Source organism: Hemitrygon akajei, chromosome 8, assembly GCF_048418815.1.
Source record: "Hemitrygon akajei chromosome 8, sHemAka1.3, whole genome shotgun sequence".
Classification (NCBI taxonomy): domain Eukaryota; kingdom Metazoa; phylum Chordata; class Chondrichthyes; order Myliobatiformes; family Dasyatidae; genus Hemitrygon; species Hemitrygon akajei.
Window position 1 is genome coordinate 85,747,830 of NC_133131.1, and position 27,208 is coordinate 85,775,037.

General features: G+C 40.7%; 1 protein-coding gene across 3 annotated transcripts in view; it reads left to right on the plus strand.

Annotated features, from left to right (window-relative positions):
* The window catches only part of crppa (CDP-L-ribitol pyrophosphorylase A), a 297,164-nt gene that overhangs the window by 19,249 nt on the left and 250,707 nt on the right, over positions 1–27,208 (plus strand). For all 3 annotated transcript variants that reach the window (XM_073054131.1, XM_073054132.1, XM_073054133.1), the window contains exons 3-4: positions 15,852–16,001; positions 22,627–22,731. In XM_073054131.1, the coding sequence (XP_072910232.1) occupies positions 15,852–16,001; positions 22,627–22,731 (255 nt within the window). The remainder of the gene's footprint in view (positions 1–15,851; positions 16,002–22,626; positions 22,732–27,208) is intronic.

Consider the following 27,208-nt stretch of genomic DNA (forward strand, 5'->3'; position numbering starts at 1 on the left):
TTTTGGTCATCATGGAGTTTCTGGGCTGAAGGATTTGTTATCATGCTGTATAATAGTTTTTTCAATTTATATCTAAGACAAAGTGATAGCAAATGAATGCTCGAGGTGTGACAATCAAGAAAATGTATTAGGTCAATAACTAAGGCTAATAATGCTGCTAAAAATAAAGAAGAAAGGGTGAGAATGGGCTAAGTTTAGAATTCAGCAAGGGAGGACCATTGTATTCATAAAGAATACAAAAGTAATCTGGTGAGGAACTTTAAAAAAACAAATTGTGAAAGCTATTGAAAATGAAAAGTTTTATAAAAGGTTGATGTAGGTGTATTACAAACTCAGAGAAGTTATACAGGGTATTGGAAAGTAAGGTAGTGGCAGAGGAATTAAACAAATATTTTGTGTTGTCTTTTTATGGATGAAGGAACAGAAAATCTTGTGGCAATAGAGAGGGCTGCAGGTTGAGAATACAGAAGGAGTTTAAAGAAATTATCATCAGTAAAATAAGCTGGTATTGAATAAATTAATGAGTTTGAAGGTCAATAAATACCCTTACCCTGAAGATTAGGGTTTCGAAAGAGTAGTTGTGCATATAGTGAATGCATTGATTATTAACTTCAGAAATTTCATACCTATTAGAATGGTTACCATGGACAGGAAAGATGCACCATAGCAAAGATCCATAATTAATAGTAATTATTGGAGAAGATTTTTACGGATAGAATGTACTCATCTGTAAAGGCATGTATTTATCAGAGATAGTTAGGATGGCTTTGTGCAGGGCAGGTCATGTCTTTCAACTAATTGGGGTTTGTTCTGGGGAGATGGAGAAAGTGATTAAAGATAGGGCAATGGAAATTGTCTACATGGACTTTAGTTAAGCATTCTGCAAGCTCTTTCATCATAGGCTGATCCAGAAATTAAGGTAGATGGGATCTATGCTACAAAATTGGCATGTCCATGGACAACAGAGGGGAGGGTTGTGGTAGAGAGGTGTTACTCTTAATAGAGGCTTGTGACTAGTGGTGCTCCACGTGATTACTGCTGGGATCTATGTTTGTGCTATTTATAAATGATTCAAATGAAAATATAGGTAGGCCAATTAGTAAGTTTCCAGATGACAATAAAATTGTGTTTGTGTGAGTACGTACAACTCACACAAAATATAAGTAATATCAGAATAAATAAATTAACAAGTAATGATGTGTGTTTGGACACAAGTTTAAAAAGTAAACAGTGTAATGCTGAGCAACTGACGCAGTATGCTGGAGGGACTCAGCAGGTCTGGCAACATCTTTGGAGATGAATAAACCGTTGGTATTTCAGACTGAGACCCTTCTTTAGGACTGGAAAGGAAGGGGGAATAGAAAAGAGGATAGCTAGGCTACTGGCACTTCATAGATGATGAGACCTGGGAGTTTAGTAGTCTCACGGCCTGGGGGAAGAAGTTGTAGCCCTTCCTGAAAGTCTTTGTCCTAATGCTATGGTGCCTCCTTCCTGATGGTAGGGAGACAAGCAGATTGTTGGATGGATGGCAGGTATCATCGACATGAGGGCCCTGTGTATTCAGCACTCCTGGGAAATATCTCAGATAGGTGGAGGAGAGATCCCAATAATCCTCTAGTCAGTCCTCACAATCCTTTGTAGGTTCTTGCAGTCAATTCCTGTAGCATACAGTGACACAGCTGGTCAAGACACTCTCAGTGGTGCTCCTGAAAAAATTGGTTAAAATGAGGTGTGGAGGGAGGACACTAATTTGCCTTGTTTTCCTTAGGAAGTGGAGATGCTGCTCTGTTTTCTTGACTAAAGTGATGGTGTTGAGGAACCAAGTGAGATTGCCCATTGCGTGCACTCCCAGAAACTTGGTACTCCTAATTCTGTCCACGGAGGAGCCACTTATGTGTAGTGAGGAGTGGTCAGCCTGCACCTTCCAAAAGTCCGCAATCACCTATTTAGTCTTACCCACATTGAGACTCAAATTGTTCTGCTTGCAACATTTTGGAGTATCATATGTAGCCCTGGCTGTCACATCACAAGAAGACTCTTGAGAGGGTGCAAAGGAAGTTCTTCAGGATGTTTTGAGGATTGGAGAGTATTTGCTATAAGGAGAGATTAGACAAACTTGTGGAGGATCAGAGAAGCTGTATGATAGAAGCATATAAAAATAATGAGGGTCATTGGTGGGGTAGATAGTCAATCATTTCCCTGAGGTGGAAATGTATAGCTTCAAGGTGAGAGAGGGAAAATTTAAAGAGATGTGTGAAGCAAGTCTTTTACATTGATCATGGTAGGTGGCTGGACTGCAATGCCAAGCAAGATGATGGAAGCAGACAAGATAGCAATGATTAATATGCATTTTGACAGGAACAAGAACAGACAGAGGGTGGAGAGGTATAGTCTACGTGTAAGCAGATGGGATTAGTTTAAGTTGGCATCTTTGTAGGCAGTGCAGTTTTGGGCTGATGGACTTTTCCCTGTGCTCTCTTTTTGATATTGTTCTGTGTTCTACCTCATGGAGGCCACACTCAGTCTTGAACACAGTGATATTTTCATGATTTAACTTATCGACTGCAAATGAAGACAGATGATAAAGTGGGGCTTTGCTAACTTGTTGGACAGCAATTAATTTAGGCATATTGGTCAAACAGGGCAGATAACAATGGACTGCATTTTCACTCTCCATTGCTTTGGGAACAGGTATACTGTGAAGGTACCAGGAGCTGTGAAGAACGTAGTGAATAAATTATGACAGTTACCACACATTTAGAGGTGCTGTCTTGAGGCATGATTGCAGACCACTTGAACACTAATGGAATGGGACATTTTGGGATTCTTGAAACCCTGTGTGATTTGGATATCTTGAATGCAGTTTATTCTGTCTTGCATCTTTGGGAGCCTCCACGAGGACAATAACAGAAACATAGAAAAACTACAGCACTATACAGGCCCTTTGGTCCACAATGCTGTGCCGAACATGTACTTACTTTAGAAATTACCTAGGGTTACCCATAGCTCTCTATTTTTCTAAGCTCCTTGTACCTATCCAGGAATCTCTCAAAAGACCCTGTTGTATCTGCCTCCGCCACCATCGCTGGCAACCTATTCCATGCACTCACTACTCTCTGTGTAAAAAAAAAAAAAAAAAACAAAACCAAAAAAACCAAAAAACTTACCCCAGACATCTCCTCTGTACGAACTTCCAGGCAACTTAAAACTTTGTCCTCTCATGTTAGCCATTTCAGTCCGGGGAAAAGCCTCTGACTTTTCAAACATGAAAAGTGAGACAAACATGATCAATGCCTCTCATCATCTTATACACCTCTATCAGGTCACCTCTCATTCTCCGTCGCTCCAAGGAGAAAAGGCCAAGTTCACTCAACCTATTCTTGTAACGTCTGCTCCCCAGTCCAGGCAACATCCTTGTAAATCTCCTCTGCACCCTTTCTATAGTTTGTATATCTTGTAGTGAGGCGACTGGAACTGAGCACAGTACTCCAAGTGGGGTCTGACCAGGGTCCTATATAGCTGCAACATTACCTCTTGGCTCCTAAATTCAGTTCCAGGATTGATGAAGGCCAATACACCGTACGCCTTCTTAACCAAAGAGTCAACCTGCACAGCTGCTTTGAGCGTCCTATGGACTCGGACCCCAAGATCCCTCTGATCCTCCACACTGCCAAGAGACTCACTGTTAGTACTATATTCTGCCATCATATTTGACCTACCAAAATGAACCACCTCACACTTATCTGGGTTGAACTCCATCTGCCACTTCTCAGCCCAGTTTTGCATCCTATCAATGTCCTGCTGTAATCTCTGACAGCCCTCCACACTATCCACAGCACCCCCAACCTTTGTGTCATCAGCAGATCTACTAACCCATCCTTCCACTTCCTCATCCAGGTCATTTATAAAAATCACGGAGAGATGGGGTCCCAGAACAGATCCCTGAGGCACACCACTGGTCATCGACCTCCTTGTTGTAGTTAGGAGGGTTACATGCCTCAATAGTCTGGAGAGCTGTGCTGGCTGGAGTCAGGGTCTTGTGCTTTCGCTGTTGGTAGGATCACCCATGCCAGAAAGGTCAAAAGGCAGAGGCTAGACTGAGAGAGGTCCACTGGACCTTCAGGTTTGGAGGTTCAGCTTAGAGCTAATAATCCTGATGGGTAAAACAAAATTATTATGGAAACAGAACTGAAGATTCCTTCTACATCTGAGTGCGATGGTATTCCTGAGTCTCCACCTGAGACTTCCATGACTGACAGTAGTGAAAACTGAGAGGAAGCTCCTGACACCATGAAGGAAGCCTTGAGCACCAAAGATGGAGGACCTCCATTGCTGCCCTAAAATCGCTGGTGGTGTAACGGGCAGTAAGTAAGTAATTGGGAAATCAAACAGTGGGTTTAACTGCAGCCTGACAAACAAAGCAACTTGGCTGCTACATCTCAGACTTGCTGATGAAAAGGTACTGCAAATTCCTGCAACAGAGCCCTAGAAAAATCCCTGAGACTTTTACTTTCACAGCTCTTTGCAAAGTATTTCAAAAGTTCAAGTCGTCAGTTGAAGTTGCAGAGATGAGAAGTGTGCTGGAATATGGTCTAAACTATCACACTTCCCTCAAAACCCATCCCCTTCTTAGGCAATGATTAACTTTCATCCGCTCCTCAGAATCTGATGTTGTGACACAGAAGTGGAGAATATTGGAAATATTCAGCAGGTCAGATTGCAGCTGTGGCAAGAGGAAACAGAATTAACATTTCAGGTAGAAATCTCTTGGTCAAAGCTGGGAAGGAGACAAATTAAACTTGCAAAACTGTAAGGAGGGGAATATTTCTGATAGGGTAAAACTGGGGTGACCATAAGCATAAGATGTAAACAAGGTCAATGAGTGCATGGGCATAGGTAAAGTGTGAGAACACAGGCTAAAGAATTTGGGTGTTATAAAATGCAGAAGAGGAGGGGAGGACAGATGATATGGCTGGAGAGTCAGACTGGGCACATCATCTACTCCTAGAGCAAAAAACCCAAGCTAACTGAGTTAATGTGAATGATGACTGATACAGACTGAAAAATCAAATTACCGGTACATGAAGTTGTAGGATTCAATCTTGAGGCCAGAGGGCTGTGATATGCACAAATCGAATGAGGTAATGTTCTTCAAGCTTGTGTTGGGCCTCATAGTGATAGGGCAGGAGGTCACAGATCGACAAGTTAGGGTTGGGGAGTGGGTTGGGGAAGTAAAGTGACAGACAATGGGAAGCTCAGATTACTGCAATGGACTGAACACTGGTGTTCCACAAAGTGTCACTAAATCTCTGTTTGGTTTCTCAAGTGTAAAGGAGATCATATTGTGGGTAGATGTTGTTGTATTACTTTTAAACATGTACAGCTAATGTTCGGCACTTTGGTGACCAAAGATTGATTTCTCTCCTGTTGTGTATTCTCTGGTTTCTGACTACGTTTTTATGCTCCACAAATTCTTAATTTATGGTCATCAATTTTCAGATGTATTCTATTGTGAAACGTATGGGAAGAAATGTTTCCCTGAGTTTAACCCTAATCATTGAATGGGTGATCCTATTTCCTTAAACAACTGATCTGACTCAAGCCCAATCCCTATCTCACTTGATGTGCACCCACTTTCCACTAAGAGTCCTCCAAAAGGAATCATCCCAGGTGAAATCTTTTGTGTGCCTTGAAGCCAAAACTGATTTAAGGATGAGTCTAATTGACCATTTGATTTCATAAATTTTGTGACTACTTCTTTTCAATAAGCTGTTTGATTTGTACAAAGTTCAGGTTGAAAGTTAGATATGAAGACAGGAATTACTTTTCAAATCTTTATTTTTGCATCTTTAACTCAGGTTTGATATTTCGGGAAAATTAAGAATTGCATTAGTCTCTGTCCACTGTGTAGCTTTCCTTGTCCATTTCTGGGCAGCCATTCACTTTTTTTTGATGAGCTATGCTTACATTCAAGTCATTATTAACATTATTTCTTGATATTCCTTATAGTTTAAAGCACACCCAGAATACAAGTACATACACACACTTCAGTTAAAGAATAAGTGGAATGTCTGCCTTAGAAAATCCTGCCTTTATGTGGCTTTGGCATTCCGTTCATGACACAGATTTTAAAATAAGTTCTGGTGTAGGTGTCTGTTACTGAGATACACGTTTCTACCTGTAAAAGTAGAGGATTCAGTTGGGACTAGAAGTATTGCTGTTTTCACGGGAAGCTTATTTCACAAAAAAATGTCTGTGAAACTTTGCGACTTAGTGACTTTTTTAAAAAAAACCTTGTATAAACCTATCTTTGTGATAATAACATGTGGAAGCAATTTTGGAGTATTAGCATTGTCCAAACATAATCGTGCTAAATGAAAGCATTGTGTGCCTCAAAGCGGATAAGCTCAAAATGACAGTGATAAATAGACGTGCATTATTTCTGATTAAATTTAGTCTTTTTCATTAATGGAAGTCACACAAATGTTTTAAAATGGGATAATGCTATAACTGACATTTTAACCTTTACGTAAATATGCTTCAGTGCCGATTGATTGCAAAACTTGAAGTCTCGTTTGCCTTTACATTCGCTACTTGAGTGGTTATTAATTCTTAAGTTATTGAGTAATGCTGATATGACCCGAGGAGGCAGAATGTTGGAAGCGCTGGAACCAGGGTGTAGAATTCCTGGCTTCTGTGGAGGGCCATTGCTTGCTGGCCTTGAAGTTCTGACCTTGGTCTTCTGTTTGACCCTGAGCTGAGCATCTTATTACTCACGTAATCCTGCACTTGAGTGTCTTATTTTCATCTCTGACCTTAACTTGCACTCAATCTATTCAAAGTCAGTCTTCCAGCAAACTATCTGTTTTGTACATAGCGGCCAGGTTGCGATATGTTGTCCTTAATGAACTAAGCTGCGTACACAGATCACTACTGTTTAACGTAAATGGGTTTACAGGGGCTCCCAACTTTTTTTTATGCCAGTGAGCCTTACCGTTCACCGAGGGGTCCGTGGATCCCAGGTTGGGTTAGAGAGAGTTGGTCAAGTGTGTGGACAGTGTGTTACAAATTAAGTTTTGAAGCAGTCACTATGCTGGGGTAAAGAGTTCATATTTTCATCATTGGAAAAAACATTTCATCTTGGAAAAACATTTTAACAGAGTTGTCGTGATGGCAGATTTTAATTTCCCAAATATCGATTGGCATCTCCCTAGAACAAAGGGTTTAGATGGAGTGGAGTCTGTTAGGTGTGTTCAGGAAGGTTTCTTGACACAATATGTAGATAAGCCTACAAGAGGAGGGGCTGTACTTGATTTGGTATTGGGATATGAGCCTGGTCAGGTGTCAGATATCTCAGTGGGAGAGCATTTAGGAGATAGTGATCATAATTCTATCTCCTTTACAATAGCATTAGAGAGAGATAGGAACAGACAAGTTAGAAAAGCATTTAATTGGATTAAGGTAAAGTATGAGGCTATCAGGCAGGAAATTGGAAGCTTAAATTGGAAACAGATGTTCTCAGGGAAAAGTACAGCAGAAATGTGTCAAATGTTCAGGGATATTTGTATGGAGTTCTGCATAGGTACGTGCCAATGAGACAGGGAGGTTATGGTAGGGTACAGGAACCGTGGTGTACAAAGGCTGTAATAAATCTAGTCAAGAAGAAAAAAAAAGCTCACAAAGGTTCAGAGAGCTAGGTAATGTTAGAGATCTGGAAGATTATAAGGCTACTAGGAAGGAGCTTAGGAAGGAAATTAGGAGAGCCAGAAGGGGCCATGGGAAGACCTTGGCAGGCAGGATTAAAGAAAACCCCAAGGCATTCTACAAGTATATGAAGAGCAAGAGGATAAGACATGAAAGAATTAGGACCTATCAAGTGTGACCGTGGGAAAGTGTGTATGGAACTGGAGAAAATAGCAGAGGTACTTAATGAATACTTTGCTTCAGTATTCACGATGGAAAAGGATCTTGGTGATTGTAGTGATGACTTGCAGCAGACTGAAAAGCTTGAGCATGTAGATATTAAGAAAGAGGATGTGCTGGAGCTTTTGGAAAGCATCAATTTGGATAAGTCACCGGGACCGGATGAGATATCCCCCAGGCTACTGTGGGAGGTGAGGGAGGAGATTGCTGACCCTCTGGCGATGATCTTTGCATCATCGATGGGACGAGAGAGGTTCTGGAGGATTGGAGGGTTGCGAATGTTGTTCCTTTATTCAAGAAAGGGAGTAGAAAGAGCCCAGGAAATTATAGACCAGTGAGTCTTACCTCAGTAGTTGGTAAGTTGATCGAGAAGATCCTGAGAGGCAGGATTTATGAACATTTGGAGAGGTATAATATGATTAGGAATAGTCAGCATGGCTTTGTCAAGGGCAGGTCATATCTTAGGAGCCTGATTGAATTTTTTGAGGATGTGACTGAATACATTGATGAAGGAAGAGCAGTAGATGTAGTGTATATGGATTTCGGCAAGGCATTTGATAAGGTACCCCATGCAAGGCTTATTGAGAAAGTAAGGAGGCATGGGATCCAAGGGGACATTGCTTTGTGGACCCAGAACTGGCTTGCCCACAGAAGGCAAAGAGTGGTTGTAGACGGGTCATATTCTGCATGGAGGTTGGTGACCACTGGTGTGCCTCAGGGATCTGTTCTGGGATCCATACTCTTCGTGATTTTTATAAATGACCTGGATGAGGAAGTGGAAGGATGGGTTAGTAGATCTGCTGATGACATAAAGGTTGGGGGTGCTGTGGATAGTGTGGAGGGCTGTCAGAGTTTACAGCGGGACATTGATAGGATGCAAAACTGGGCTGAGAAGTGGCAGATGGAGTTCAACCCAGATAAGTGTGAAGTGGTTCATTTTGGTCGGTCAAATATGATGGCAGAATATACTACTAATGGTGAGACTCTTGGCAGTGTGGAGGATCAGAGGGATCTTGGGGTCCGAGTCCACAGGACGCTCAAAGCAGCTACACAGGTTGACTCTGTGGTTAAGAAGGCGTACAGTATATTGACCTTCATCAATCGTGGAATTGAATTTAGGAGCTGAGTGGTAATGTTGCAGCTATATAGGACCCTGGTCAGACCCCACTTGGAGTACTGTGCTCAGTTCTGGTCACCTCACTACAGGAAGGATGTGGAAGCCATAGAAAGAGTACAGAGGAGATTTACAAGGATGTTGCCTGGATTGGGGAGCATGCCTTATGAGAATAGGTTGAGTGAACTCTGCCTTTTCTCCTTGAAGTGATGGAGGATGAGAGGTGACCTGATAGAGGTTTATAAGATGATGAGAGGCATTGATCGTGTGGATAGTCAGAGGCTTTTTCCCAGGGCTGAAATGGTTGCCACAAGAGGGCACAGGTTTAAGGTGCTGGGGAGTAGGTACAGAGGAGATGTCAGTGGTAAGTTGTTTACTCAGAGAATGGTGAGTGTGTCGAATGGGCTGCCGGCAATGGTGGTGGAGGCGGATACAATAGGGTCTTTTAAGAGAATTTTGGATAGGTACAAGGAGCTTAGAAAAATGGAGAGCTATAGGTAAGCTTAGTACTTTCTACGGTAGGGACATGTTTGTCATAACTTTGTGGGCTGAAGGGCCTGTATTGTGTTGTAGGTTTTCTATGTTTCTTTCTGTATTGAAGTCACATTGGCAATGTTATCACACAAGAAATTGGTGTCACAAAAATAGATTATAAGGTGAACTAAAAGTTTAAAATGACTATAAAAGTATTTCAGTCAGTAATGTATTACCACTGTTCACAGTTTCAATTGCCCTATTTATGACATTGTTTGCATCCTGAGCATCAGCACAGATTTGTTATATCTACTTTTCAGTGACACACTCAGCTATTTTTTATCTAACATTTTCACTTTGAACTGTTTGAAATATCAGGTGCAATAATCAGAATCAAGATAATTATCCTTGACATATGTTGTGAAATTGTTGTTTTTTGGCAGCAGTACGGTGCAATACAAAAAAAGTACTAAAGTTACAATAAGAAATATAAAAATAAATAAGTAGTGCAAAACGAGATGAAAATAGTGAGGTAGTGTTCATGGACCATTCAGAAATCTGATGGAGGAGGGAACATTGAATTCTGACTCTTGTACCTCCTCCCTGTTGGTAGTAATGAGAAGAAGGCATGTCTTTGGATGGTGAGCATCCTTAATGATGTATCTTGCCTTTCTGAGGCATCAACATTTGAATATGGTAGTGCTCATGATGGAACTGAGTTTTCAACCCTCTGTAGCTTTTACCAATCCTATGAATCGGCACTTGCGTACCAGATGGTATTGCAACCAGACAGAATGCTGTCTGTGGTACATCTGTAGAAAACTGCTCAGGTGTTTGGTGACATGTGAAATCTCCTCAATCTTCTCAAGAAAGATAGCCGCTGGCGTACGTTCTTCGTAATTGTGTCAATATGTTGGGTCTAGGATTGTACTTCAGAGATATTGACACTCAGGAGCTTGAAGCTGCTTACCGTTTCCCTTGATGAGAACTGGTGTTCTCAATTTCCCATTCTTGAATTCTGCAACCAATTCCCTGGTCTTACTGACCTTGAGTGTAAGGTTGTTATTGCAACTCAGCTATACCAGCTGATCTATCTCACTCCTGTCACCATCGGAGATTCTGCCAACAACAGTTATGTCATCATGAATTTATAGATGGTGTATAAGTTATGCCTAGCCACATAGTCATTGGTAGAGAGAGAGCAGAGCAGCGGGCTGAGCATGCATCCTTAAGTTGCACCTGTGTTGATTGTCAGGATAGAGGAGATGCAGTTTCCAATCTGACTGTGACCTCCCGATGAGCAAGTCAGGATCCAGTTGCAGAGGGAGGTACAGAGGCCCAGGTCTTGAAGCTTGTTGATCAGTATTGAGGGTACGATGGTGTTGAAGGCTGAGCATTATTGTAATCAATAAACAGTTGCCTGAGGTAGGTCTTGCTGCTGTCCCTATGGTTCATGGCTGAGTGGAGAGCATTCAGACTGATTGTGGCGATTGGCAAATTGCAGCACGTCCAGGTCCCTTCTTAGGCAGGAGTTAATTCCAGCAATGACCAATCCCTGAAAGCCCTTCTTCACAGTAGATCTGAGTGCCACTGGGCAATAGTCATTGAGGCAGCTCATCCTGATTTTGGGCAATGGTTTGGTTGATGCCCTTTTGAAGCAGTTGGGAAGCTCCAAGTGCAGCGGTGAGAGATTGAAGATGTCTTGTTGGTTGGTACAGGTTTTCAGTGCCCTGCCAGGTACACCATTGGGGCTTGTCACCTTGCAAGGGTTAACCCCTGAAAGTTGTTCTGACATCGACCTCTGAGACAGATGTCACAGGGTCGCCATGTGCTGCATGGATCTGTGCCGTTATGATTTTAGTCTCCCTTTCAAAGCATGCACAAAAGGCATTCAGCTAATCAAGGGAGTGAAGGACCACAGCCGTTTATGTTAAGTTTTGCCATGTAGGACATTATGACCTGCAAACGCTTGCATAGCTGCCATGCATCCTGTTTCCATCCCTAGCTTCACTCACATCAGATTAATCATATATTAAGTAGAAGCACTTTGGAATGAGAAATGTAATATTTTTGTTCACATCGTCAAGGAAATTCTGAACCGCATACATATTAATTAATAAGTACGAGGAAGTCTGAAGATGCATGACAAATTCAGGAGTCAAAAGGTTGAGCATGATGCAACTAATGTCTGAGTTGTGTGTATTTTAATGCAAGAAGTACTGTATCATAGATGAGCTCAGAGTATGGATCACCATATGGAATTATAATATTGTAGCCGTTAGTAAGACTTGGTTGCAGGAGGGGCAAACTGGCAGCTCATTATTCCGAGATTCCGTTGTTTTAGGCGCAACAGAGCAAGAAGGATTAAAGGAGGATGGGTGGCTTTACTAGTCCGAGAAAATGCCACGGTAGTGCTCTATCAGGACAAACTGGAGAACTCGTCCAGTGAGGCATTTTGGGTGGAACCAAGTAATAAGAAAGGTATGACCGCGTTAATGGGGCTATATTACAGACCACCCAACTGTCCGAGGGATTTAAAGGAATAAACCTCTAGGGAGATTGCAGACTGGTACAAGAAACATAAGGTTGTTTTAGAAGGTGATTTTAACTTCCCACATATTGACTGGGAGTGCCATACTGTAAAAGGACTAGATGGGATAGAGTTTGTCAAGTGTGCTGGGGAAAGTTTTCTTAATCAGTATGTAGATGTCCCAACAAGAGAGTGTGCAATCTGGTCCTGCTATTAGACAGGGCAAGTGACAGAAGTTATTTTCCGTGAACACTTTGCATCCAGTGATCACAATGCCATTAGATTCAAAGTAAATATGGAGAAAAGATAGGTCTGGTCCCCAGGTTGAGATTTTAAATTGGAGAAGGGCCAATGTTGTTGGAATGGGGAAGGATCTTGAAAGTGTGGTTTGTGACAGGCTGTTTTCTGGCAAAGGTGTACTTTGGGAGGCCTTCAAAAGTGAAATTTTGAGAGTACAAAGCTTTTATGTGCTGGTCAGAATAAAAAGTAAAGATAACAACTTTAGGGAACCTTGGTTTTCAAGAGATATTGAAGTTCTGGTTAAGAAAAAGAAAGAGGTGCATAGCAAGTATAGGCAGATAGGGATAAATGAGGTGCTTTTGGAGTATAAGAAATGTAAGAGAACTTCTAAGAAAGAAATCAGGAGGGCTAAAAGAAGACATGAGGTTGCCTTAGCAGACAAGGTGAAAGAAATTCCTAAGGGGTTCTACAGATATGTTAAGAGCAAAAGGACAAAATTGATCCTCTGGAAGATCAGAATGGTAATCCACGCATGGAGCCAAAAGAGATGGGGGAGATCTTAAATCCATGTTTTGCATCTGCATTTACTCAGGAGATGGACGCAGTCCATACAAGTCAGGCAAAATGGCATGAACTTCATGAAGTCTACATAGATTGCCGAGGAGGAAGTGTTTGCTGTCTTGAGCAAATTAGGGTGGATATATCCCAAGGGCCTCAGAAGGTGTCTCCTCTGACCCAACAGGTGACAAGTGCAGACTGGGGCTGTAACAGAGATATTTAAAACATCATTAGTGACAGGTGAAGTACTGGAAGATTGGAGGATAGCCAGTCTTCTTATGCTGTTTAAGAAAGGCTCTAAAAATAAACCATGAAATTATAGGCCAGTGAGCCTGACATTAGTAGTAGGAAAGTTATTGGAAGGTATTCAGAAGAGCTGGATATGAGTATTTTGATAGACATGGGCTTCGTGCGTGGTAGGTCGTGTCTTTTTTGAAGAAGTTGTCAGGAAAGTTGATAAAGGCATCTACATAGACTTTAGCAAGGCATTTGACAAGGTCCTGCATGGGAGGTTCATCAAGAAGATTCATTCGCTTGGTAAATGCAAGTAGGGCCGATGTGAGAAGAACCCTGTGCAGGGTCAACCCACGGAAGGCTGCTGGACCAGACAACATCCCTGGTAGAGTGCTCAGAGGATGTGCAGACCAGCTAGCAGATGTTCTCACTGACATCTTCAACATCTCCCTGAGCAGCACCACCATTCCAACGTGCTTCAAGGCCACCACCATCGTCCCTGTGCCGAAGAAGTCTTCAGTGTCCTGCCTAAATGTCTACTGTCCCATTGCGCTTACATCCGTCATCATGAAGTGTTTCGAGAGGCTCGTCATGAGACATATCAAGACCCTGCTGCCCCCCTCACTGGACGCCCTGCAGTTTGTGTACCGTCCCAACCGCTGAACAGACGACGCCATTGCCATCACCTTCCACCTGGCCCTAACCCACCTGGACAAAAAAGACACATACGTTTGAATGCTGTTCATAGACTTCAGTTCAGCATTCAACACAATCATCCCTCAGAAATTGATTGGAAAGCTGAGCCTTCTGGGCCTGAACACCTCCCTCTGCAACTGGATCCTAGGCTTCCTGACTGGGAGACCTCAGTCAGTCCGGATCGGGAGCAGCATCTCCAACACCATCACACTGAGCATGGGCCCCCCCCCCAGGGCTCTGTGCTCAGTCTACTGCTGTTCACTCTGCTGACCCACGACTGTGCAGCAATACACAGCTTGAATCACATCATCAAGTTCACCGATGACATGACTGTGGTGGGTCTCATCAGCAAGAACGACGAGTCAACTTACAGAGAGGAGGTGCAGCGGCTAATGGATTGGTGCAGAGCCAGCAGCCTGTCTCTGAATGTGAACAAAACAAAAGAGATGGTTGTTGACTTCAGGAGGGCACGGAGCGACCACTCACTCCCCGCTGAACATCGATGGCTCCTCAGTAGAGATTGTTAAGAGAACCAAATTTTTTGGTGTTCACCTGGCGGAGAATCTTACCTGGTCCCTCAACACCAGCTCCATAGCAAAGAAAGCCCAGCAGTGTCTCTACTTTCTGCGAAGGCTGAGGGAAGTCCATTTCCCACTCCCCATCCTCATCACATTCTACAGGGGTTGTATTGAGAGCATCCTGAGCAGCTGCATCATTGCCTGGTTCGGAAATTGCACCATCTCGGATCGCAAGACCCTGCAGCGGATAGTGAAGTCAGCTGTGAAGATCATTGGGGTCTCTCTTCCCACCATCATGGACATTTACACTACACGCTGCATCCGCAAAGGAAACAGCATTATGAAGGACCCCATGCACTCCTCATACAAACTCTTCTCCCTCCTGCTGTCTGGGAAAAGGCACCGAAGCATTCGGGCTCTCGCGACCAGACTATGTAACAGTTTCTTCCCCCAAGCTATCAGACTTCTCAATACCCAGAGCCTGGACTGACACCTTACTGCCCTATTGTCTTGTTTATTATTTATTGTAATGCCTGCACTGTTTTGTGCACTTTATGCAGTCCTGGGTAGGCCTGTAGTCTACTGTAGTTTTTTTCTGTGTTGGTTTTTACGTAGTTCAGTCTAGTTTTTGTACTGTGTCATGTAACACCATGGTCCTGAAAAAAACATTGTCTCATTTTTACTATGTACTGTACCAGCCGTTCGGTCGAAATGACAATAAAAAGTGACTTGACTTGACTTGACTAGGGGTTTTCCACTGAGGTTTGAATGGGACTACAACTAGAGGTCATGGATTAAGGGTGAAAGGTGAAAAGATTAAGGAGAACATGAGGGAAACCTTCTTCACTTAGGGTTGTGAGAGTGTGGAACAAGCTGCCAGCACAAGTGGTGCAGGTGAGCACAATTTCAATGTTTACGAGAAGATTGGATAGATTTCAAGATTCAAAAACTTTATTGTCATTCTAACCGTACATCAGCTCTGCAGGGCAGAATGAGACAGCGTTTCCCAGGAGCAGTGCAATCATAACATAACAAACGCAACACTAAATAATAAACATAACAATAAATAGTAAAACACAACAAGCACTTGTCAGTTAAAAACAAGTTATAAGTGTCCAGTGCAAATGGATGTAGAGGTATGGCGGGTATGGTCCCAGAGAAGGTAGTTTAAGTGGCTCAGCCTGGAGTAGAAGAGCTCAATATCCTGTTTCTGTGCTGTACATTTCTCTGACTCTATGCTGAAAACCCAAAGCAACACACAAAATGCTGGAGGAGTTTAGTGGGTTAGGCAGCATCAATGGAAATTAATAAACAATTGACGTTTTGGGCTGAGACCCTTAATCACAGCACAAGAAGGTTCTTGTCCTGTAAAGAAGACCACATTAATTAATGCCTACTTTTAACTATTAGTTTCAAAGGCGAATATGTTCAACATTTAAGAAATTATATAACTGGTTTCTTTCAAGCTATGAACTCAGTAATAAATGATTCTGTCTCCTGTTTATTCTTTTATTTCATTGAAAGGACTCATTCTAAGAAACTATTCCTATGTTTTTGTTTTTAGGCTGCGGGAGCTATCAGACCTCTTGTTTCTACTGTTGTTGCAACCAACCCAGAAGGCTACCTTGACCATTCACTGGAACGTGCCAAGTACAGGGCGAGTGAAATGCCCCAAGCCTTCATATTTGATGTCATTTACAAAGCTTATCAGCAGGTAGAATTCTTACAGCTCACCTTATCATCTGATGGTTCTAATATTTGGAGAAGCAATACAGAATAAAAGTATTTTGTTCCCTTTTTGGGATGTGAGCATGTAGGTATATGGCAGATCCAGCTGAGCTTCTGGTCAATGATGGTGCCCAGGATGTTGATAGTGAAGAACTTGGCAAGTGCAATAGCTTTGAATATCAAGAGCAGAGTGATTAGATATCATCTTGTTGGAGATGGCAGCTCTGTCACTTTTGTGATATACTATTTAACATTTATCAGCCTATGCCTGAATGTTGTCCATTCTGCTGCATACATATGGAGACTGGAATTGAGCTTGTGTAGTCATCATCCAAAGTCCCATCTCCTGCTGTTATGATGGACAATGGTCATTGATAAATGGTTGTTGGTCCTAGGCCATTGCACTGAGGATCTCTATAGCAGTTCCAGGGACTGAAATATTTGACACCAACTACTACAATTATCAATATGTTTAGTATTGTAGTAATTTATAATTACTACAATACTAAACATGACTCCAACTATTAGATTTTCCCCTTGATAACCACTGACTTCAATTTAGCAGGACTCTTTGATGTCCTGCTTCATCAAATGCTGAAGTGGTGTCAAGAATGGTCTCTCACTACCCTTGCCTGGAATCTGTATCTCTAGTCCATGTTTAGTTCAATGTTATAATTGGGTCCGAACTTGAAGTGTCCAGGGGATTCAAAACTTGGCATCAGTGAGCAGAGTATTGATAAGTAAGTCATCGAGTCATAAAGTACTACAGGACAGAAGCAGGCCCTTTGGCCCATCTAGTTTGTGCCAAAATGTTATTCTGACCAGCCCCATTGGTTCACAAATGGACTATGGACCTCCATACCCCTCCCATTAATGTACTTATCCAAGCTTCTCTTAAATGTAACTTTCAAACCTGCATCCACCACTTCCACTGGCAGTTTGTTCCACACTCTTACCACCTTCTGAGTGAAGAAGATCCCCCCTCAGTTTCCCTTTCAAATATATCACCTTTCATCCTTAACCTATGACCCCTAGTTCGAGTCTCCCCATCTTCAGTGGAAAAAGCCTGCTTACATTTTTGTGAATGCAACCCTTCATAATGTCGTATACCTCTATCAAACCTCCCCTTATTTTCCTATGCTCCAGAGAGTGAAGTCCTAACCTATTCAACCTTTCCCTATAACTCATTTCTCAAGTCCCAGCAACATCCTTGTAAATTTTCTTTGTACTTTTTCAGTTTTCAGATATTGTGTCTTTCCCGTAGGTCGGTGACCAAAAACTGCGCACAATAGTCCAAATTTGGCCATAACTTCAACATAACATTCTGATTCCTTTACTCAGTATTTTGTTTTATGAAAGCCAGTGTTACCCTATCTACCTGTGACGGCACTCTGGGTGAAAGTGTTGCCTTCAGGTTCTTGTTAAGTGTCTCTCCTCTCACTTTAAACCTATGCCCTCCTGTAATGGTCTGTACTCAAGTCATAACAGTCATAGAATCACAGAGCACTGAAAAGGGTCCAATTGCCCAGCAATTCCATGCTGATTTTGTTTTTACTGTCAATGTTAATCTAGTTTTCTTGCAGGGAAACTATTTCCTTCTATGTTTTGCTTATTTATGTGTCTGCCTAAATGACTCCTAAATATAGTAACATTCAGTGATTCCATTACTTTTCTGGCAACATATTCCAGCTATCAACCATTATTCTGTGTAAAACAAAAACTTTCCCCTTTAAAACACCTTCCTCTTATGTTAAACCTACACCCTTTTGTTTTTGATACCCTGCCAAGGGGAAAGAAGATTTTGAATAAGTGATGCAAGTAGCCAGTTAATCTGCCTTTGTGTTTGCTTTAAAATTCTGTTAGTTTTGTGATGTTGCTGGTATATTCAACAATCTGTCTATTTCACTAGTTACTCAGAGAAGATGGTTGGATTGTATTTAGACTTTGGCGTATCAGACTGTGCGGAAGGTGTATTGTTCAGCAAGAACCTTTAGATAATTGTAGAATCATGTAAATGTATGAATTAAAAGCAGAGTGTGCCAAGTGGACCCACAACTGGACCCACCATCCGATCTGATGTAACTTCAACTCTGCATTTTGCATACCTGTGGTAAACTTTCACCCCTTTGCTCATTGAGGATCTGTTCACCTCCATCCTTTTTAGAAAAAGAGAAATTACAAAGTTTTATGGCCACCAGATAGAGAAAGTGCTGCTAATTAGTCCTAACCAGAGCATTGCCTTTTGGAAGTTCTTACAAAATCTGATTCCAAGAGATTCCTCTCATTTTGCATCAGATTGTGCTGTAGGATATTTACCTAAACAGGAAGACAGGTACTTCAAAAAAAATGTTAATCTCAAATATAGTCTTTGAAATGGATGCATTTTACCCATCAAATTTCATTGAAGTTATGTACAGTCAGCCCTCCTTATCCACGAGGGATTTGTTCCGGGACCCCCCGCGGATGCTCAAGTCCCTTATATGAAATGGCATAATATTTGCATATAACCTACGCACGTCTTCCCGTATACTTTAAATCATCTCTAGATTACTTATAATACCTAATACAATGTAAATGCTATGTAAATAGTTGTTGTACTCTATTGTTTAAGGAATAATGACAAGAAAAAAAGTCTGTACACGGGATGCGAGGTGAACAATGCTCAAACAACGAGTGCTGGAGAGAGAACTTCCGGGTTTTCTCAATCCGCGGTTGGTTGAATCCGCGCATGCGGAACCCGCGGAGAAGGAGTGCCGACTGTACTGCATGTAAAATAAAAAATCGAAATAACCTTAAGTAACTCAATTATTTGATAAATATCCCATTGCCATTATCCAAATGTGAAATAATTGGAAAAGCTATTAAGACAAGTCTGGTGTGTTTTTTTCACAAAATGGAGGCTGCCTGTCTTTGGGTTGGAGGACTGTTTTGTGAATGGGTGGGTGGGTGTACAGGAGGGAGGAAAGGGGCTTGTTTTGCTGTTGCTCTTTCATTGCTGTTCTGCTAAACATTGTGTGCATGCTATGTTGGGCTGCAATGTGTGGCAACACTTGCTGGCTGTCCTCAGTATCTCCTTGGGTTGTATTGGTTGTTAACACAAACAGTGCATTTCACTGTATGTTTCAATGTGCATGTGATAAATGAATCGGAAATTTGAAACCCACTTTGATTTGTGAAAATTAATTTTCTTTTTAAAATTGCTGCTAGTTTAAGCTCCTGAAATTACATGCTTGAAAATTTTAAAGGTTGCTGAATTTGGGAATGTATGTAACACAGGTTTGAATATTGAAGTGATGATGTTGGTACATATAAATCTTACAGGCAATTTAATGATATATTTGTTGTCACTGTGATCAAAGTCACTGGAAAGATACTGGAACAGGAGACAGAGAAATCTTTATTCATCACGACAACAGGCGTTCTTCTGGAGAAACTCAGAGTCTTGCAAATTCAAAAGTTTATACCCTTAAAATCAAAGGTAACAGTAGGTGATATAAGGCAATTTCAGTAGTTATAATGACATCATTTACTTCAATATTTTATGTTGACAATGCTTCCTTTGAATTATTTATCTATAGTGGGAGACACATCTGAATGCTCAAACACCCCTGGGACAAACTAATTGACACGGATATTCTAAAAACTTCTGAAGACAGAGAGCCAGACGCCCAAGAGTATTTGTGTGAGCAGACTCTCTGAGTACACAATAGATCAGCTATTGATTGCACCTACAATATACCTGTGACTGTGTTTTATATGCCTGGTCTGTCAGCTTAAATTCAAGTCACAATTATGAAAATAACTTAGGCATGTTGCCAGGTTTGATGCAAGTCAATTAGCATAAGCAGATTGTTTTAACATTTCGTTGATGCACCTGCGAACAAGTCATTGTCACCAGTTTGCAAATCACATCTCTTTGTCTGTGGACCAGTCTGTGCTTTTAACTTCAATTTACTGCTTACAATTTACATCAAGAACTGAAGACTGGTTCTTGTCTGAATTAATATCTGCTATCCTCCTATACCTCCAAATTACTCCCTAGCATATTTAAATGAAGAACTATACCTTGACTGAAATTGCCAGTGTGCTGTGGCTAGGCATATCCCACTTATATTGAAACTAATGTGAGCATAGAAATAAGGTGCAAGTGGCTGCATTCACTCTATGGCTGCCTCTGGATTTTCTGGAGGAGGAAGATACCTTTGTTTGGTAAGGCAGAAAAGGACAGATGAGATTTTAAGATTAGATTAAATAATATACCCTTTATTGTAAAGGTGGCAGCTCTATTATTTCTTGTAACTGAAGCCTTTACAGACCACAAAATGCGACTGTCATTCTCCTGAGTGATGATTGAGATGTAGAGCAGAGACTTAATGTAAAGTCTGGGTGTGGAAACAAAACAAAACTGTTGGAAACAGAGATGCCATTTGATGAGGAAGAGCATGTAATTTATAGATCTAATTTCAGTTTGGAAGCCAGCTCTTGCTAACACATTAATCATTAATCCTATACCCATTTTCATTTTAACGTTGTAAAGAACAATATTGGCTTTAGATTCAGAAACATTTTGCATGCTTGGTAAAGGGTCTTTGCTTTCAGCAATAATTTTCAACACCAGATCCGTGAGCCCCGGAGTCTTATTTCCAATCTTGAGTAATGCCTACACCCCACTCCAGCTGGTGAAAGAGGGGGCAACTGAGTCCAGTTTCTTTCCTTTCCTTTTCAGCTTAGCCAAACATGCCAGCTGGGATGGTTACCAAGCAACCATAAATTCACAAGGCTACCCTATAGCCCTGACTGGATTAACCTTTCCTTTTGCTCACATGATATGCTGGACACGTTCAAGTGAGAGGAAAATACTTCTAAAATTCAAACTAAGACCAGTGACAGGAACTGTGGACTGCTCCAAAGCATGGTGTGAAATGATTTAAATAGTTGGTCAGTTAACACCGGTCTAGATATTAGGCTAGAGTATATTCCATGTAGGGTTATGGGTTTTCCAAGTGACTTATTCTTTTAAACATTCTCCTCCTGCTGCTGACAGCCTGAGTGACAGAGGATGTGGGATGTATTTGAAGTCAATGGAATAGGAATGATCAGAGCAGGATGTGTGGCCAGCTGATATATTAACTGGTTAGCACCAGTGAACAAAGACAAAATTATACTCCTATTTTTCGTAATGTCACTCGGTTTTACAAAATATATGTTGAAATTTGAAACAAGCATTTGGGTGTAGCGGTTTGCAACTTTTAGAAATTAATTTATAAGTTGTAGGCACTATTGGGGATTTATTCTCCATTTTTAATCATACTTGAATTTCTAGTACAAGAGATTCTTAAGTCATTGTGCTTTGTTTGGGAAAATATACGTACTCGGGAGGTAATGTTGATAAAATGCCAGCAATATATTCAGGGTGCTGCAACTGTGCACTTCCTACCCTTGTACCTTCAGGTAATAAAGATTTGGGAGCTGCTTTCAGAGTGGCCTTGATATGTTATTACAGTGCATTTTGTGAATGGTGCACACTGTGTTGGTGATGTTTAAGGGTGTTGAATGGGGTGAGATAATATTTTATTGGTGGAACTTTGAGTATGGCAATGTGTTGAATATCACAGTGAAGAGATCAGATTCTTTCTTGTTAGAAGTGGTGATTTGCTGGTTTTTTATGTGGTTGAAATATTATTTGCAACTTGCCAACCCAAACCTGAAAGCTTGCCTAGTTTTATTGTGTGCAGTCACTATCCGGGAAGTTGCAAGTGAAAGAGAACACTGCAATTATTAGCAAATATTGTTACCACTAAAGAAGTAAAGGTCACTAAAGAAGCTATTGTTTTTGTTTTAGCCAGTGTGACAGTCCTTAGGAAATGCTGTGGTAACTTATAAACATTCTAAGCTGTTGGCCATGAGGGAAGGGATTATGAGAAGAGGTAGAAGGGAATATCATAAACAATGGGATAGAATTTGTCTTGGGAAGTTGACCAGCTTCAGTTCTATTAACTTTATCTACTTTTTATTGCCTGCCTCAATATTCTGTGTTACCTTCCACATGTGTAATTGGCAGAATTTTTAATTTTGATCTGTGTTTAAAAACGTGTATCCCTTTCAAGAAGAAGAATCATTCTCCCTCATTTTCTCTCTGTGCAGCAATGGCTCTCATGTTATCTCCTCTGTGAAATTCTATCCTGTCTCAAAAGGCAAGTGGGACTTTCATGAGCTAAGACTGCTGTTACTAGCTCATGATCAGTTTGATAATGGTATCTCATATCAGGATTCATGCTGTACCTTTCTTTATGTTCTTCTACAGTGCCTTTTTAGATTAACTCCTTTACACTTTCCATTAGTGTTCAGTGTAAAACAGCTATATTTGACACATATGTCCAAATGTATGTGGACAAATATTGAAAATATAAACATGCCTATTCTTATAAAATAACTTACCATGTGGTGGCTGAGCAAATACAGTTAAATTATAACTTCTGAAGCTGTTTTTGCTATAACCAGCAGGTTAGAAATTTGTTTAATTTTCTTACTCCTGTAGAAAGACAATTGTAAGTTAAAACATCAGCAAGCTCCACTAATTTCCTCAGGGCTGATCACATTTTCTGTTACAGTGCACAGATTATGATCTTGAGCATGGGACGGAGTGTCTTCATTTAGCTCTGCAGTACTGTGGAGTCTCTGCAAAGCTCCTTGATGGACCACCTGATTTGTGGAAGGTAAGAAGGAAAAAAAAATAAATTAAAGTTTCACTTTTGTGTTAATTAGAATAAGATTGCAACCATGGTTTGGCCAGAGCTGGGACTTCACTGTTGCTCTAACCTTTTCAGAAGAGGTTAAGAGAGACTAAAACAATATTGTTCAAAGCTTCCATTAGAGGTAGGATTTAAAAAATAATGTTGATGTTTGTATTAGAACAAAATCAATTATATACCATTAAGGAATAGAAAGAGGAATTAAATTATTTTTATTTATGATAGACCTTGAGATAAGTGGGATTGAGAGATTAGTTATGAACATTCCACTGCCCTCAATGATCTCATTGGCTTTTAGACTGAGTCAGCAGCTTTGAGAAAAGTGAAGACTGTCACCTGATTAGTGCCTGGTACCAACAGCCTGTTGGTGCTGACAGTTCTGTGTCACGGTGTCCTGCAAAGGAGGGATGAGTTGGCATTGTATTGTGATTTGGTTGCTGAGTTTGACTTAGTTGGATAGCTGGTATTTTGTGGAAGCTGTGAGTTGTGGGTGTTAATGTGATATCAGTGTGAAGTATGCAAGGATGGGATAGGACTCAAGAATGTTATTACTACATGTTGTTTGGTAGAGAGTTACTGCACAGTGCAAGGTGTGAGGTTGATGGTGAATTTACAAGGAATGAAGATGAAGATGTATGTATTGACTTTGATCATCAGAGTTCTTCCATTCCAATCAAATCCTTTTTATTTTTGACTGTTGGTCTACATTCCTTCTGTATAAATTGATGGCTTCTAATTCCGTCCTGTCTTTGGTAGGGTATACTTCTCTTCCTCTCCAATTATCTATTCGTGCGCTTAGAGCAACATATGAGTTGCTTAGTAGATTAGGAACTTGCTTTTTTGCTGTGATTGTCTTCCTCTTTGGTAGTCTTCTCCCAGCTGTGGAAAGATTTCTGACTCCAATGAATCACAAAATATCTCCCATTTGATCATGCGGATCTGGGTTTGTAAATTCTAGGTAGATTAAACTGATAAAAGGTATTAACAAAATAAGTGAGGGTAGACAATTTTTGTGGTTAGGAAATTTATGTTGTGAACTAATCAATTAAAATCCAATAATAGAATAAGAAGTTGATAAAAATATCTCTGCACATAGGTAATTGGAGCACGAAACGCTTTGTTACAAGGAGTTGTTAAGAACCAGACCATTGCTGATAATAAGGGAAGACAGTGGTATATTTCATAAATGGAAAGCCATAATAAAGGAAGCAGGAAAGTAAGATGAACTTTGGATTGCTATAACAGAGAAGCAGCTCAAGCTAAGACAAGTGACTTTCCAAGCCTAAATTCTTGTCTTATAATTTTTCTTGAGAATGCATGAATGCATGTCAAAACCATAAAGTCTAGTATTTGAAAATACTGATTCTATTTCTTTGTAAGGAAACAATTTAATACCATTTTTCTATAACTGTCTTGTTTTATCTACCACTTTGTTTGATTGCCTGAGAGGAAGCCAAACAGAGTTTCATTGTACCTATGTATAATGACAATAAAGATCATTCAATTCAATTCAATTCAGTTCATCAAAACAGTAAGGAAATTGTATGTGAGATTAACTGATTAATTTAGCTGTTTTAATGGTAAAAATATGAGATAAACTGCTCTGTTTTAACTTTTTATTTAATTTAAGGAGTTGGAAGTATAGCATGTAAACTTTAGGTAAAAAAATTGAATTTCTTTTAAGTTCACTTTATATTGAAGGTTATAATGTTTTATACTATTTCTCTGAAATAATTCCATCCTGCATTTGTCTGCCCAATCTAACCTATCAATGTCTTCTTCGAGTCCATTGCTGTCTTCCTCACTGGTTACTGTACTTCCAACCTAAGGGTCTTATGGAAGTTTGAAATTTGATTCAAGGTCAACAAGGAAAAAAAATGACTAATTTGACACGAATATCCAAGATATTTATGAAACTATGGGTCCAAGCACTGATTGCTGGAAAACACTACTGCCAACCAATCTTCAATCTGAGAACTATTGCTGCCTATTTTTATTTTCTACTTTTTGTTTGATCCATGGTAAAACTTGACTCTGTTATTTTGTGAGCCTCAATTTGTTCACTAGCTTTTTATATGGGATTTCTTTACATGACTACTTAATATTATATAGACAATATTGAATGTATTGCCTTCTCGGTTGCCTCAGCAGAATATTTAAACATGATTTGCCTTTAATAAATTTGTGTTGACCCTCCTTGTTAACTCAGATTTCTCCCAAATTTCTTGAATTTTTTTTTTCTGGAAGCTTATCCAGCACCTGGCCTAGCATATCTTTTTTGACAATGCCTTTCTCCATTTCTCTGGTATTTCTCATGTTAGAGAGAAAGGATAATACTATTCTTTATAAATTAAAAATAATAAACCACCCCCACATCTTTCAGCAATTTATGATGCATCTCATCTGGACCACGTTGACTTATTTATGTTAAGCAAAACCTATGCCTGCTTCTTAATTTTCTCTTCATCTCCATATTGACAACATCTTCTTTCTTGATGTTCCGGCCTCACCCTATGCATCATAAATGTTTTGTCTCATCAGCCATAATTACCTGTTTCTGCTATTTCCATCTTAATATTTGCTTGCTTAGATAAAGCTTTTGTATTCCCTTTCATGCCATCTGCTATTCTGTGATCATATTCTTTCTTTGCCTTTTTTATTTTACTTTTGGCTTTTCTCTCAGATTCCCATATCCAATCTTGTTCATGAATTATTCACTTGATAGGTATTGTACATCCTCCCCTCTCCAGTGACATAATTTTCTCTATGTCTTTAGACATGTAGCGAGCTCCTAAGTTTGTTATTTTATAACTTCACCTCTTGTTCAAATGTAGTTAGCTCTATTGAAATGTCTCTTTTTTAAAAGTCACGTAGTTTAACGTGGCTGTCCTTAATTCCATTTTAGTCCAGCATATATCCCCTGATTCCATAGAAGTCAGTCCTTCTCCTCTAGATTGCTTTCAGCCTATTTGCTTTTCAAATCTAAACTTTATGGCGTAATGACTACTGTTCTCAAAGTGTTCTTCCACTGATACCTGATCCACAACCTATCTTATTCTCCAGGAACCCTTCTCTGGATATGCTGCCTTCAGTTATTGGGTCCAAAACAGGGTTATAGACCTGTTGAGATAGAATTGGACCATTTTGAACACCACTCGCAATCAACACACACAAAATGTTGGAGGAATTCAGCAGTTCAGGCAGCCTCTATGGAAATTAATAAACAGTCGACATTTTCGGCCGAAACCTTTCTTCAGGACTGGAGAGGAAGGGGGAAGATGCCAGAATAAAAAGGTGGGGGGGGGGGGAAGTAGAAGTAACACCAGGTAGAAGGTGATAGGTGAAGCCAGCTGGGTGGGAAGGGTAAAGGACTGGAGAAGAAGGAATCTGATAGGAGAGGACAGTGGACCATGGGAGAAAGGAAAGCAGGTGGGACATCAGGGGAAGTGATAGGCAGGTGAGAAGAGGTAAGAGGGCAGAGTGGAGAACAGAAGAAGAAAGAAGGAGAAAGATTTTTCTTTTACTTGGAAGGAGAAATTGATGTTTGTGCCATCAGTTTGGAGCCTACCTAAATGGATTATGAGGTGTTGCTCCTCCCCCCATAGAGTTATCTCATCATGGCAAAAGAGATGGCCATGGAGTAACATGTTAGAATGAAAATGGGGATAGGAATTAAAATGTTTGGCCACCGGGAAATTTTGCTTTTGATGGATGGTGTTGAGGTGCTCGACAAAGCAGTTCCCCAATTGATGTCAGGTCTCACCAATGTAGAGGAAGCTGCATCAGGTAGCACTGGATACAATATGTGACTCCAACAGATCTGCAGGTGAAGTTTTGTTTCAAGTGGAAGGACTGTTTGGAGCCCTGAATGGAGGTAAGGGAGGAGGTAAATAGGCAAGTATTGCATATCTGTTGCTTGCAGGGTGGTCGCTTGGTGGGGAGGGACGAATGGACAAGGGAATCACTGTGGGAGCGATCCCTGCAGAAAGTGAGATGGGCGTGGGTGGGAGGCAAAGATGTGTTTGGTAGTAAGATCCCACTGAAGATGGCAGAATTTGTGGAGAATGATGTTTTGGATGTGGAGGCTCTTGGGCTAGTAGGTGAGGACATGAGGAACTCAATCACCATTAAGGCTCTGGGAAGATGGGGTGAGTGCTGATGTCCAGAAATGGAGGAGATGCGGGTAAGAGCGGCATCAGTGGTAGAGGAAGGAAAACCCCATTCTTTGAAGAAAGCCTCATTTTGGGAAGATTTGTGGTGGAGATGAAGGAGCTGAGGAAAGGGAATAGCATTTTTATAGGAGACAGGGTGGGAAGAGGTATACTCAGGGTAACAGTGGGAGTTGGGAGGTTTAATGCGCTCATCTCTCACTACCTTTATTTCCTTTCCTGTATCTTAATTTTCTGCATTCAGTCTGGTTCTCAGTTGTGTTTGCATGCAC